This window comes from Chlamydotis macqueenii, chromosome 2 (genome assembly GCF_036417535.1).
Source record: "Chlamydotis macqueenii isolate bChlMac1 chromosome 2, bChlMac1.mat, whole genome shotgun sequence".
Lineage (NCBI taxonomy): Eukaryota > Metazoa > Chordata > Aves > Otidiformes > Otididae > Chlamydotis > Chlamydotis macqueenii.
In genome coordinates this window covers 47,487,847-47,503,481 of record NC_141557.1, presented here as the reverse complement: position 1 = coordinate 47,503,481, position 15,635 = coordinate 47,487,847, and the positions used below count along the sequence as shown (strand labels likewise).

At 42.2% G+C, this 15,635-nt stretch overlaps 1 protein-coding gene across 1 annotated transcript in view; it reads left to right on the top strand.

The window, feature by feature from the left end:
* The window catches only part of ULK4 (unc-51 like kinase 4), a 255,975-nt gene extending 240,854 nt beyond the window's left edge, over nucleotides 1–15,121 (top strand). Inside the window, exons 37-38 of the mRNA XM_086741634.1 lie at nucleotides 11,220–11,308; nucleotides 14,341–15,121. Of these exons, the coding sequence (XP_086597760.1) occupies nucleotides 11,220–11,308; nucleotides 14,341–14,425 (174 nt within the window). The 3' untranslated portion in view covers nucleotides 14,426–15,121. The remainder of the gene's footprint in view (nucleotides 1–11,219; nucleotides 11,309–14,340) is intronic.
* Nucleotides 15,122–15,635: the final 514 nt, after the last annotated feature.

Genomic DNA, 15,635 nt, shown 5'->3' with positions numbered 1-15,635 from the left:
ATAAAAGCAAAGGAAAGCTACTCAAGAATCTGTTCTTGCCAGTCGCTGATGAAACTCTGATAGTCAGCTAAGCGTGGGTATACACAAGGTGAGGTAGGGAGAGGAAAATAGATATGAAATCATCAAATCACTAGTTTCTTGATGTCACTAAAACAGCAGGGCTCATAAAGGGTGAAGCATGTGGAGTCCAAACACAACTTAATGAAATGGCAAATGTTGACAAAACCAAAAACATGACGGTACTGGTGACTTATGGTTATCTGCCGTGTGAGATGCAGTGAGTGGGAATGACTTCTGAAGTAACTCTGAACACTTACTCACAATGTGGCCTATTGAACTAGTCATTCTACACTAAATTTTATTGTGTCTGTTTATTTGGAATAAGCAGTGTAAGTCTGGAACTATATGTGCATCTACATTAAGGGCAGATTTGGACTGCTTTTTTGGTTGATGGTTGTTTTCACAAGTGACATTAAAGTATTCAGTGAATCTGTAATGGCTGGTTTTTGTTGACACTGACAGGGAGTGGGACCTGCCCTTAATTTTAGAAAGCAGCAAGAATGAAAAGGCTTTATTCCGGTGGCTGGAATACTGTGCACTCACGTTTCTGGGGGAAGTTTCTTACCCCGTTGTTTGGAATGTATGTGCTTCCTGAGACCACCCCTCAACAATTAGCACTGAGCTGGTATTTGGGTACTGGGAGTCCGGTATGATTATCAATAGATACAGGAGCTGTCTGAAAAGCAGTACTGCTCTGGTCAACAATGAGAAATACACTCTCTTTTCACATGGACAGATGTTTTGCTTTGTGTTGTAGAGTGAAACTAGCAGTTCTGAAACCTGCAACCTGTTTATTTGATTCATAATTCAAGGCCAGTGTAATTCCCAGTGACTATCACTGTTGTTTTCATTACGGAGTCCTAATTCATTGTTTCTGTGGGCACAAAAGGATTGCCAGATTCATTTGGTGTTTCAGTGCACTGTAATTTTACTTAGTTGCAATACTGTTGAGATTGCCTAGCTGTGTCATCTGTTGGGCTCACCGCTATTACTTCCTTTTGACCTCCTCTCCGTAATTGCACATGGATGACTTACTAGCTGCTGTAAAGATACTTAAATGCAGCCAGGATCATTAAAAAAAAAAATGTGAATAGACCAAAATGATTCTCTTGGAGGTCAGTGAGGACCAACTAGGTAGCTGTTTGCTCTCTGCCAGGCAGTCAGAGCCATCTGTCACATGACAATAAGCAAGCATCGATTTCAGAAGTCCATTTGTTTTTATGACAGTTTTTACAATTTTATGGAAATTGAACCATTACATAAAGCATAATTTTCCTCAGAAATTGGTATTTTATAGACTTATATCCCTGTTCAGTCATTTACATTCCTAGTTGCTTTTTATATAAAGCATAAATATAGTGATACTTTTCTCCCCTAATAAAAAATTTTCTCACCTTTTTTTTTGTCTTTTTTCAGTATATGAAAGACTATCCATGTTTGGTACTTAAGAAAAACCTCAGGGGGTCTATGTCCAAGTTTTATGTGTCCATAGAAACCAAGTCTATTTGGGCTGCAAAGGAACTGATGTTTAGTGCTTTAATATTTAGCTCAAATATTTAGTTCATAGTGATTTTCTAACAAGGCTTTGCTCCTCCTTTTATTTTTTAAGTCTTCATATTCCTGCTGTTCTTGAAGTGGTAAATCTAAAGTACTAAGTCAAGTTGTACAGATTTTTAGTTGTTGGAGTCTTGTGTTCAAGTCCAGATTATAACCCATGTGAGCATGAGCTTTCCAATTTTGCTTCATCCTCTGTGAAAGTTAATCAATGCTATATAAAGGTTCTGCTCAGGGGAAACTAATGATTTTGCATAGTAGATCAGACTTGAATTGCACCAGTGGCTCTGTGTAAGGACAACTTTGACAGCATCTGTTCACATCACTCTGCCGTCATCAAGGCAGCAGTCTTTTATCTTTATGAGGAGCATCTTAAAGCAGGACAAGGGACATCGTCAAGTTGGAGATCTTATTTTTTGGAGCGTATATGCATTAAAACAAATTCCCCACTGCTTGGCTGTTCCTAGGTGTTTGGCCAGTTTACCTGAGCATCACAGGCATGGCTGCTCAAGTGTTTGTGTCCTTAGATATGCAAGCATTTATGAAACTGGTAATTGCTTGGTTGCTTGCATACTTCTCCTGTATGGTAATTGCTATTTAAAGGTCGGCACTTTCCAGTGTACTCTGGGTGTCACTGGTTTTCCTAATGTTGAGAAGATGATTTATCTATAGTAATGATTCTTACCCTTACAAGTGTATAAATATTTGAAATTATTGGAAGCGTCAGAGGATGAAATATGGCAGTCAAAGATCTAGGTTCAGCTGTACTAGATAAACATGAAAATAAAAGAAGGCCATCCCTAACCCATGGAGCGTATCAATGAAAGTTGGATGTAATTCCAAAAAAACTTTGCGGTCGGACTATTTTGTGATTTTTGCGAAGAAATATAACGGATGACAGATGCTGGAATTCAGGGATCTTATTCAAGAGTTGAATTATTTGGCCAAAAAAGACAGCAGCACTGGAAAATTAGTTATAGGAATCAACATTTAAGAGAGATTGGGAGTTAGTTGTCAGAAGCTATTTTAGGAAAAATGCTGATGAAGAGAGACTATGAAGGACATTTGAATATGAGAGCCTTCTCAGATCCAGGGAGTGATGAACTTGAAGGGAAATCTAGATATGCAGAAAGACTCTCTGTGTGTTCATAACTGCTTTTAGGTTCTTTTGGTCTAAGACAATCAGGAGCCACTATAATAGCTCCTAAAGGAATATAAATGCAGGATCTGAGCCTAAATTGGACCTGCTGTGGTAATAAATTATTCCAGTGGATTTCCCCTTTCTTTCTGTAAGCGGAAAGTTATACAAGACCATCAGAGTGAGGTGTACTTGGGAGGCGGTGGTCTTATCAGAGCCAGCAAGGTGAGGACAGGCAGCTGTGTGGGAGTTGTGGGTAGAGGGATCAGAGGGGCTTGCGAGGTTTGTGTAAGCTCTGTATGTGGCCCCATTTTGCTAAAGCTGATGTTTGAGGCTGGCTGGGATCATTGTTTGGACAGAGTGAAACTAGTCTGAAGTGGTACCTCAGGGAGTCTTTGGCATGCAGATGACAGATGAATCTGTGTTCGCAGATGAAATCATCAGCAACAGGGTGGCAAGTGTTTATTTTTATGTCACATTGATGTTGGGCTGGTTATGAGCATGCCTAAGTTGTCAATGCTACAACAGTATGTGGAAGTCTCCTGTAGCACCTTTGAGACACCTTTTGCCAGACAGGACCAGTTTACTTTTGCTAATGAAGTCATGGACAGCTGGTTCTAATGGATGTGAAGAGGTTGCCCTATCCAGTTCTGTTAAGTCAAATATTTTAAACTCACTAGTTATAGAGGATGGAAACTGCGATAATGGATATTTTCCAGATTATAAAGACATCTTGTCTTTCCTGACAGCAAGCTGAGAACACTGCTTGCAATAAAAACCAAATAAAAAAATCACGTAAGACAGAGAGTGGTCTTCTGTTCAAGCATTGTCTAAGCATAAGAGAATATTCTCTTTTGCTTAGACAATGACCCTTAGAATTGGTAATTTTTCAACTTTACAACAAAGAGCATGCCTTTGTGTGTGTTATGTGTATGCTGAAGAGCAGAGAATAGCCTCAAAGTGGAAGGTGTCAGGAAATGTCTAAAATCAATTAACCATTATATAGTGTGTGGGAGACATTCCTTGTCTCTCTGTGAAAAGTCCGCGAGACAGCGTGGCTTTCAGGCTGCCGGAAAACTGGTACGTTTCCAAGTTACCGGTGAAGATTGCTTTGAACTTAGAATAAACCTGTACAAACATACAAATTAGAAGAAAACAAAACGTATTGAATGAAATCTTGGCCTTATCAAAGTCAAAAGGAGTTTGCTTCTGACTTCAATGGAACAAGAATTTTATCCATAAAGAGGAGAAAAAAAAAAAGATTTTTGAACTCTAAAATCAGAGCTAAGCTGTCTGATGTAGGGGTTTGGTTTTTTTTTGTCACAGATACCTGCTTGTTTTCACATGTATTTGCAGGATCTGAGGGCCACAAAGTCTTTGTAATTGTGTGTCTGCAATCCCTGACTGCAATACGCCTGCCAAAGAACACCTGGAACGCTCATGCTTTTGAAACTTTCATTTCTTGTTTTTATGGTCCAGCAGCATTGCTCAGGCCTGTTCAAATGAGTTGGCAATTAGTAACGTAAATATAACTCGTCCGACTTGATTTGTTCTTCCCACACACACGTTCTGTGTCTGTCTCTCTCCAGCTGAACGATGTGTAGAGAAAAGAGTAGCGAGGAAGCATGCTGTGATGTGGGTAGTGCCAAGAAGATTTTTACCCTTTTAGAATGAGCTCTTGTATATTATGGAGAGTGAAAATAACTTGTGGACATCCTAGTGAGCATGCTGTGTCTCTGCAAGCTCACTGTCCTCAGGTGTTCCTCTGCTGCACTTGCATAGCCTGGCGAGAGTTACCAATAGTTTTCATTAAACAGCCTGTAAACTGGTTGTGCCAAAGCGCTTTGAAGGGTCCAGTCCCATGTGCCTGCCTAGAGCACATCTAAAAAATGCCAGATTAAAGACATCACGAAAGACCCTGTAGATAGCTGGGATTTTTTTTGCTGTTTTAGGTTGTTTTGTTTTATTTTTTTTTTAAATTTCCAGCCATACATATGTAATTGGCCTAATGGCCAGAGTGCTCCCCTGGTAAATGGGAGTTCATGCTTAACTTCTCCAACCTGGATAGCCGTGCTGCCTCTTGCCTCTCTGCCGAGTCCCTGTGCTGTGGTGTTACTCACTCAGTGCGCGGGAACCATCCAAACCTTCCTGCCTCTCCCCATCCACTGAAAACTGTGCCACAGCAACAAAAAATGTGACCTTCACTTGCCTAGTAAAGGGCAGAGGACTACAAGAGAGCATGGGAGCCCATAGCCTCATGCGGGAGCACTGAGAAAAGCGTTGGAGTTGTGGTCTCTGCTGTCTGAACCATTAGTTTTCATTTGCTGTATTAGAAATCTGAGCTCCAGAGGGAACAGGGAATTCGGATACCATCATGTTCAACGTGCAGGTTTCCATGCCCTTCTGCAACTAGACTCTCCACATGCACTGTGCAAGTACCTTGGCTTCTGCTTAGGATTCCTCCTTGGTGGCTGACACCTAAAATATAATTATTACAACCTCTAATTTGTGGGCTTCAAATGCTTTTTTTAGGTCTGGCCCATCATGGACCTGTTGGAGAGGGTCCAGAGGAGGGCCACAAAAATGATCAGAGGGCTGGAGCACCTATCCTATGAGGGCAGGCTGAGAGAGCTGGGGCTGTTCAGTGTGAAGAGAAGGCTCTGGGGGGCCTTATAGCAGCCTTCCAGTACCTCAAGGGGGCTTATAAGGAAGATTGGAACAGACTTTTTAGCAGGGCGTGTTGTGATAGGACAAGGGGTAATGGTTTTAAGCTAAAAGAGGGCAGATTTAGACTAGATTTAAGGATTACATTTTTTACAATGAGGGTGGTGGAACACTGGAACAGGTTGCCCAGAGAGGTGGTGGATGCCCCATCCCTGGAAATATTCAAGACCAGGTTGGATGAGGCTCTGAGCAGCCTGATCTGGTTGGGGATGTCCCTGCTCCTTGCAGGAGGGTTGGACTAAATGACCTTTCAAGGTCCCTTCCAACTCTAACCTTTTATGATTCGTTACACAAAGGCAGGGCTATGTTACTTTGTAAGAGTAAGTAAGCATGCAGGCCTACAGAAGTGATGAATCCGTTTGATCTGTCGTGAGAAGTGATGGATCCATTTGATATACCTCCTCTGGGCACTGCCTGCTTAATGTGTATGCTTGGAGAGGGATTTATAATGAAAGAAATATTTGTATTTAGCAAGTTTGAACATGATCAATGGATCTGTTAGTTTTATTTCACATCGATTCTCACCTGAATGAGTCCCTGTTTGCAGAAAATTCATGTTTATCATGCTCCTCCATTAAGAAGGAATGGCTGTGTATTTCTGTCCATGTCGTCGTGAATTGTGAATGACAAACCAAGTGACATGTTTTATTTGATTACCACAGTGCTTGTGAATAGCTCAGTGATGACAGCCTGGGAGGAAAAATGCAATTAAATGCCCTGGGATAGACATAAGATGGGCCTCAACACTGGGAGGTTCTCTCTGCCAGCCCAGGCGCTGTGCCGTATTTATGAAGTTACCATTCCATTGACTTACTTGCTGGGCTGTCACGTCAGCTATAGCGATGTTTTTGACACCACTATATTTTGTGACATTTGTTCCTTAAAAAATGGGAATAAGGTCACACTAAGCAGCTGTGAATAGCCATCAACTTTCAATCACCACCACCCCAGATGGCATTTGAAACAGCAGCTTTGGGTGGGGATGAAAGGCTCTGTGTCCTACTCACAGTGCCTTCAGCCAGTCAAAGGTGAAAGCAAGAATGAGAAGTCTGAGATGCACATTTTAAATTGTGGGGACAGCACTTACTATGAAGACATTACTTGAAATAGTGTCTAGAAGGCAATAGAGTGTGCTTAATTCTTTATTTTTTTTTAATTCCAAAAACTTAATTTTTAAAAATATATTTAGTGTCCTACATAGAGGTCCCTGTTACTGCACAGAACAAAATGTACTGGTGATTTGTTTTACTGCAGTATTTGCTGAAGATACAATTGCCACTCACAGAAAGGCCTCCAACTGGGGATTAGTGGTACTTTATTCACAGCACGTGTCGATATTCGTGTGATGCTGACATTGAACCTGTGAGTATCTGGTGGTTCTGATAAACAAGCCCATGGCAGCTCCTGTGTTACCTGTGTGGCTACTCTCAGGCAGTTGTTGGTAAAGTTGAGTAAGAACTTGAGCTAACCAATCCTGCAAAGGTAATTAGTTTAATTGTATTACATTTTGAGGAAAAGGTAGGAAAGTATCACTTTATGAGGTTAAAATATTGAACGTGTTTGGGAAAGAGAAAAAAGCCAATTAGTGAGAAAGAGCGTTTATGAAATGCCTTGCTTGTATCTGTGTATTCAGGCATGGTGATGGCTCATAGAAAAGCATCCGCTAAGCATGGAAATTGTAAACATCTCCATCAGTTTTTTGTTTTGAAGGTGCAGCTAAACTTGCTCCTGAAGCCTTTCTTCAGCTAAAAAAAAATTTTTTAAAAAAGTTTTTTCTTTACCCAATCAATATTTTGCATTATTTCCCAGTGTACATCACAGACATCAAGGTTATGGTTTACTTGAAACCTCAACAAAGCAGGAGAATTTATTTCTCTTCAAAATGGTGAGAGAGTAGTATAATACTTAGGTCATTTAACTCAGTTATAAATTACAAACTGTGAGTTATGACTAATCAGAGAAAGCAGTTCAGTATTGTGAAACAAGCCTTAAGAAAAATAATTGTCCTTTAGGTTTCCATGCTTTCTTGAAACTTGAATTGCAAAAAATCACTTCTGCTTAGACCGAGAATCCAAGGCTTCTCAATTTATTAGCAAAGACGATCTTCCAGCGAATCTTTCATATTGTATCTTTTCCTCCACTCACCTTCAGCAGCGCTGTAATACTTGAACAGCTATTCTGCATTTTAGGAAATGCTCATCTTTACATATCAGTTGTGGTATTTCTTATGGCTCATCCTTATTTAATAGAATTGAAGAGAGGAAAGCTGCTGAATGGCTATTAGCATAATAAAGAAAAGCCATTTTGAAATTCTTATTAAGTTGCAATGAGTGTACAACTAAACTGAGATTTAATTACATTTTTAATTGAGGGAATAGCTATTGATTATGTCATTGAATATGTGTTGTAGCCAGCACTAACAAATAGCAGTATTACAAAAGATCATTAAACTGGTTGTTAAAATTACAAGTGAATGAGAACTAGAACTGGTGTGGATAAAAGATACAGCGACGCTGGGTAGAAGAAAAAGATAATAAACTGCGTGAAAAATACATTCATTTCTAAAAGTTTGGTTACTGATGGTTTTATGTGCTGTCATAATTTACTTTTCTCTATGGAACAAAATGAAGACAAAACCAGAACAATTTTTAATTAGAAAAACATGGGTAAGGTTTTATCTTGGATCTTGAAAGTGAACAGTGATTCCTGAGGTCAGACAATACTTCTCATGAGCCTTCTGTGAAAGCAGGATGCAATCTGTCGCATGCGAGAGGCCTTCTGATCTCTCAGGGAGCAATTGGATCTGCTGCTCAGACTGATATAAAGGGCAAATAAATGCCGCTGGGTCAGAGCAGGAACAGTGTGGGAGGACTGACAAAAAGCCATAGGCAGCTGTGGTCGAGCTGGCTACAGGGCATGGCAGCTCTCCCTATACACGGCCTGCAGCTTTCCTGCTACCGCAGCATTGATCCCCTTCCAGGCCCATGGTGTGGATGCCTGGTGGGAGACAGAGAGCGATTTTCCAGACACTGGTGATCGAGAGTGGGTGTGGAGACCCCAGCTGCCTGTGTAAATCCATACAGCCACATTTTGTCCGTGCAGGCTCCCCGTTCGTGTGTGCAGGTAGCACTGCTGGATGGATGGGTCCGTTCTTCACCAACACCCCTTGGCTTTTGTGAAGCTGTTAGTTGATGCTCTCACAAAAATATGTCCTGAGTTTGTTTTAGACTCAATTTGAAAAGTCTGCAGGCTGATCATGCTGTTAAAGGCCCAATTCTTTCTCTCTTTGTGGTTGCACCTTTACTGCTGGAAGGATCCTCTTGAAGCATTTTATTAGAGAGGAGAGTAGCCCCTGTGGATGGATGTCAGAACAGCCCGTTGCTTGTGGCTGAAAGCTGCTGAACAGTGAAGTGTAATAGGGAGATGGGGGAGATGATCTCATGGGTCTTTCTGTTCTGTCTGTTACAATTTCTGTGCGTACAAAGCCATTTTAATCCTTTCCATTCAAATGCATTGTATCCACAGAAGTGTATTCTTGTATTCATACAAGGCATGCTGCAACATGGGCAAGCTTATAGTCAGACCCTATGACTCAGCTGGACTAAGTTATTGTTCGAAATGCTTCAATTTAGAATTAAAACTTTTTTTTTGGTACCAGATTTTATATTTGAGCCTATTTTGAATGTTCTGTCTATATATAATGCACAAAGACTAGTTTGTTAAAAGACTGGGAGGGCTGTACAGATGTCAGCACTCCAGGGAGGCCTTAGAGCGGCCTTCCAGTACCTAAAGGGGGCCTACAGGAAAGATGGGGTAAACTCTTGAAGGGGGCCTGTTGTGACAGGATGAGGAGTAATGGTTTTAAGATAGAAGGAGGTAGATTCAGACTGGATATAAGGAAAAATTTTTTACAATGATGGTGGTGAAACACTGGCACAGGTTGCCCAGAGAGGTGGTGGATGCCCCATCCCTGGAAATGTTCAAGGCCAGGTTGGACGGGGCTCTGAGCAACCCGATCTGGTTGGAGATGTCCCTGCTCCTTGCAGGGGGGTTGGACTAGATGACCTTTAAAGGTCCCTTCCAACCCAAACCATTCTATGATTCTGTGTATTAGAATTGGAGATATTGGCAACTTCTATTTGACCTTGTAGTTTTACGGAGTGTGATCCATTCTTCAGTGGCCTTCCTGCCCCTGTGACCCCTTGCTCTCCTTTTCAAGTGTGCGGGATAAACAAGGGGTACGCATTTGGCAAATGCACAGAACATGGCAGCAGCTGATGAGCAGCAGAAGTTCGGGGAAGTGTTTGGTAGCGGCATGAGCACTCTTTAGGAATGAAAAGCAATGTCTTGCGGTGAAAGCACTTTTCTCCCTGTTCTCACATTCAGAACCCAAATTACAATATGTCTTCTGTATCTAACAGGTGACAAATAAAGAAGAAAGGATTACTGAAATAGAAACCTAGGGGGTCAGATATAAACCTCAAGAGAGTAAAAATGGCCTGTAATCAGGATTTACCAATGATTTGTACTTAGGTAATGGCATCATTGGTTTTTTTCCGCCACACAGGATACATTTTAGTTTACTTCAGACACGTTCCTGTTCCCTGTTACTGCTTAACTACAGGATGTTCTGATTATAGATGTAGTGACACTGTTGTTGCAGAGTTGCTGCTGATAAATCATGGTGGGATGGCAGCTGTAAATACAGCTTCTCTTGTGATTTAAGAGGGAGATGTGAAGGCATATCGCCCAGATGCTTGATCAATGGTAAATGGGGCCAGCCGCAGCATGCTGAAGCTTAAACGTCCTTGCCAGATTTTGAGATTAGAAGTTGTTTAAAGCATTAAATCCTCCAGCATTGAAATAATCAGTTGCTCTGGTCCTCCTCTTTTCCTTTCTCTTTGGTCAAGATTTATTTACATTTGCAAGCAGGAATTGACACGCAAACCTTTTTTTTTTCAGAAATTTTTTGAAATACAGGAGCTTCTTCAGCAAGCTGCCAAGTATTCAGTGTCTGTCTGTGCTTTCCCGTTCACCTGCTTAGCTGGTCAGGAAACGTGCGGCCGCTTGGAGCTGTGTAGTTGTGCTACTTAAGGCTGGAGAAACAATAAACCAAATTATTACAGATTAGTGTGATAACACACACCAGCAGCAAAATCAGCTATAATCAGGATTCATGTGACACAAAAGGGCGTATAGCTTTGGTCACTCAGTCCCCTGCTCTGTAGGTGACGGTCCTGCGCAGGTAATATTTCTAATGACTGATTTTGACATCCAGCTGCTAACATTGCGGTGATTTTAACCTGGCTTCTCTCTGAGAAACCCCACATGTTCTGATCTGAAGGCTGATAGGAGCTTGGTTATTTTTTCCCTGAAGTGAGAAATGAAAACTACTGCCTCCCCAAGATCTCCCTGGAATTCAGATTAAATGGGGCTTGTATTTGCATTGGTACTAAGGATGAAATCAGGATTGGCAGACTGTGATGTGTGAATTTGCACACATACAGGGACTCAGAACAAGAGTGAATCTCGTTAATCAAGCCAAGACATTTTAGATGGTCTGTGCCTAAAATTCAATCCTGTTCAGTAAAAGGGACTTTCTCTCGGGTCTCTTTAGTGTCACATTCCATTTACAATTGTACTAAATGCTATAACTTGTTTCCCTCTCCCCTATCCCCCCAAAAAATGACAGAGAGGAATTTCTTGCTAAGCCTTTGATAATGGTTCTTTCTTTTTGTTCCAGATAACTTCAAACGAGAAGTGCTTGGAGAGCCTGAAGAATGATGGTGATGCTCTTATCCAAACTCTAGAGAGACTGGCCCAAACTGCCAGGTGAGTTCCCTCAGGCTTCCAGGAATTTCCAGGGCTGAGAGCGCTCACAGCCTCTTTTGTCTGCAATGGTCTTCTCCTGTAATCACCTTCTGTGCAGTACAAGCTTCTCAGGTTTCTGTCCCTGGCCCCTCTCCCTACCCTGCTGTCCTCCAAACTCCTCTGATCCAGAGCTTGCTGGCATTTCTGCTGTGGCGGCAGTGTGCTTTGCTCCCCAGCTGCAGCGAGCCACAGTGTGCTGCACAGTCCGCTTCAATGTGTTTGCCCATGCGTCAATTTTTTTTTTTTTTTAACTATATTATTTTATTGCAAACACTTGGCCCCCGTAACCGGATGCTGGTCAGTGGTTCTTGGTGGAGTGGGCTAGATGAACAAAGTGATGTTGGTGCCCTGTTTTAAAGTAATTGTGTTTGGTGTGCTTGCAAGCTGATTACTTTCAAATGTGCAGCTGAAGAACAGAACTACTTTTGTTTAAGAATACCTGTGGCTTCTCCAAGAAGGCATGAAAGTTTGCGGAATGCTGTGGCCTGCTCTGTGAGAACTGAGGTGCTAGTACAAACAAGTTGGCCAAACCTCAGCTCATCTCCCATAGACTTTCCCTCGTCTAATCCCCCCTGGACAGATGAATGAATGAGTTACTGTTCTCTGCCCCTCAAAACAAATTTTACGCTCCTACTGTGGGCTGCATTTCACTTCTGACTGAACTAAAATTCGTAGAGAAATTGCAGTTTATAGATCAGTTTTTGAAACACTGAGGTAATCTTTTCAGTGCTCTTTGTGCTCCTAAATGCAGGCTTTATATATGTCAGATATTTGGGAAAATTGGCTCCTCAATATTACAGCAGGGTGTACCCTATATTGGAAGGAAGGGGGGATGTGGGCAGGTGTGGAGAGGAAATGCTGGGACATGGTGAGTGTAAGGAGATGCACGCCGAGGACTAACCAAACCTGCCAGGAACGGTCTGCATCCCTCTCACGTACTCGGCTGCTGACTCACGGGTTTTCATATGACACGTTAAATTATCTAACTGAAATAAAACGTCAGCTTTCCTCAAGGGAGACACTGGCACCACCACTGAAGATAACAGTGGGGAGAGATGGGGTTTTCTTCTTTTAGAATGAGTTTTCACTCTGTTCTGTAACATTTCAGCGTTAGCTGCACTAGACAGCCCAGTCACTGTCTTTTGAGTCTGCTTCTCTGGCTTCCTCTAATTGTGTGTTATCATCTGTACATGTCTGTACTCAGAAAACCACATACTAGAGAGCCCAAAATAAGCAGCACTCTCTTTTTTTTTTTTGACACAAGATGCTCAGTAGACCAAATTCCATCTGATGCCAATGATGAGTGTGTTGATACATTAGGGTAAGCCAAGTTCCTTTGCTGGGCCAAGCTCCCACACTGCAGCAGCAACAGAGGAGCCCCCGAGAGCTCATGGATTTAATTTCCCCTCCTCCCCTTCTTTGGGGAACACATATTCCTATCCATTTGCCTCCAGAGGAAACTAAGAGGGATTCAGCCTGGATCTTGGGGCTGTAATGGACTCAGACAGGGATAAACTGGTGATGGGCAGGCTGGAGAAGCCTCGGGTTAGCAAGCTTAAAGTAGCTGAATGGCCATTTTGTTTATGGAGGCTGTGGATGTTCTGCCATCTCGATGGGTTTCCTGATGTGGCATCTTTCCCAGAATATTCCTTGTGACCTAATAAACTTGGTCTCCTCACCTGTGCTTTGAACCTTCTTAGGAAGCCTCTCTGAATCTCATGCAGAACTAGAAATGTTTTCAAGAAGGCTACAACCAAGATCCTGGATCTAAGCCAGCCTCTGAGTAGTCTAAACTCCGAGGCCCTTCCACCCACGTATTATCACTGGGTTGATGTGATTGAGGAGTGTTTTTGCTTTGCTCATTTTTTGCAGACAGGTTTCTAATCTTTTCCTCTGCCTCTGCGGCAGAAGGAGGATACCAGCCAAGCAGTCACGTGCCGAGAGAGGGGCACGGCGCGGATTGCGAGCTGTTTCTGGGGCTCTCCTGCTGCCGTGTAGCAGCTGTGGCTCGCCAAACTGCTGCTCTGTGATGTCCTCAGCTAGTCAGAACAGGCAGCTTGGAGAGTGACCCATAACCAACTCTCTCTGCCTAGTAGCTTCAGCTTGTGGGCCATTTATTTCTCAGTGAAGACAGCCGCCAGGATGGATTTGTTTCAAATAAGTAAATTTTCTGCTTTAAACTGCTGTGCATTAAGACATTGGCTGACATAGTGAGGACTGATCATTTGGCTTTCCTGACTACTTCCACATTCTCCAAAGCATGGAGTGTTGGTAGGTATTTGGCATTAGCAACAACCAAGGAAGTGGGAGATTAGTCTACTAGTGTCCTTTCTAAGCTAAAGATGAGGGATGGTAGTCTATAAAAAAGAACAAAAAAAAAATCCACCCAACCCGTTTCTGTGAACCAGCAGTAATGCATTAGAGCCTCTCTTCCAATGATAGAAAAATACGTGTTTCCAGAAGGAAAACTTAGGCAAAGAAGAAAAGGGGGAAGATCCCACCATTCAATCTCAAACGTGCAGAGATGTGTGTAGTGGGGCAGTCGGTCCTCCCTGCAGGTGGGCTGCTCCTCGAGTGGCAGTGCCTCCCTGAGTGGAGCTGTGCTGTGCTGAGAGGGCTGTATGTGTGAAAACACATTCTTCTGTCAAGCTGGAAGTGTGCTTGTGTGTAGATTCATGGGGGGGACATGATAAATTTATTTTTTACATATATATATATATTTTTTTTTAACAGAGGAACTTGACTGAGCTAGCAGATACTGTGTATTTGAGCTGAAATTCATTTTTACACAAGATTTGCTACAAGGTGGAATGCCTAGTTGCATGTTACTGCATAACAGGAAAGCAGAGTATACAAGTGCAGTTAATGGCTATTAGGAATTTTCTATAATAGATAAAAGGCAAATGTGGAATTTGAACACAAAGTTTTCCCCTAAGGATATCTAAGTGTGACTGTTTTCTTGTTGGGTTTTTTTTTTTTTTTTAAATTCCTAGCTCTCATGCGGATGTTGCTGTTGCTTCCTTGGCATTTGAAATTCTGAGAACAGTGGGACATGAAAATGTCAAGACTACAAAGTGAACCGCTTTTGACCTGCCTACAGCAATGGGCATGCTGCTCAGCACCTCCTCCTGAAGATGCAGGATCACCTTCAAACTGAGCAGAGCAGACACAACTAATTTAGCAAGCTGAGCCGTAGCTGTGTATGAATGTATGTGTGACTTTGGGAGGAAAATGGGAGGCAGATAGAAGCGGGTGTTTTCTTCATTTTTTTTTAAAATCCCTGTAAGGATGAATTCTTAGTTACTATTTTACTTTGATGTAGTTCAAGTATTTTACAGCCAGAGTTTGAAAAGTGTAACTTCATAGTAATTTCATAATATAGCCATAAGGTTGTTCACTATCTTAAGCTGCTGTTAGAAATGTGTTTATCTATCATTTTTTTCCCACATGAATGCCTTGACTGTTCAGCTTAAGGGGTCACCACCTGCCTACACCTGCCCCTAGACAATAGCTTTTTATCAATAAATATTCTTTATTTAACGCAACCAGAATGTACATGTGTGTGTGCGTGTGCTCCTGGCTGGAATGCCTCGTTGAAACCAGGTAAGACAAAGAGGCTGGCAGTTTGTAATTTATCCCAGTAAAAGCTGATACTCTAGGAAGCATCCCCTACAAGCAGATGCCACAGTGTGTGAATAAGTTAATTCTTCTCCCCATGCATCCTGAGCAAGCACAGCATGGGTAAGTCTGGTACTACAGCCACTTCTTCCTCAATGTTTGTCTTTCAAAGCAGCAACAGCATGGTCCCAGCACAGCCACCAAAGCCAGCTGACTTACTGAGAGCTGCTGCTACAAACCTGCTGTTGGGACAGCCCCAGGTCTTCAGGGTACATAGAGGCAAGGAACCATCCCTAGGTAACCAAACTGCCTTCACCTTGTATGTTTTACAGGAATTGTTTGCTGACATTACCTCATCACCATCTCTTTTTCATAGCTTTTCCCTAGTTCCAGCTGTTACAGTAATGGTCTTCCAGTGGAAATGTGGCCAAGAGGAACAAAGCTGAGTTAGTGGGTGAGGCTGCAGCTGCAGCACCTTCCCTCTGCAAGCCAAAGAGGCAGGCTGTTCTGTAGTTCAGCATGTTGGGACCCTAGCTGTTCCTCAGTGGGATTAGAGAGGTAAACAGGCCTTGGCTTCCTCCTCTGAAGTACTCAAATTTTGTGCTATTCTAAGACAATTTTCAGAAAACTTGTTAACACAGAAGTACACTTTATGATTTGAAATAACTTG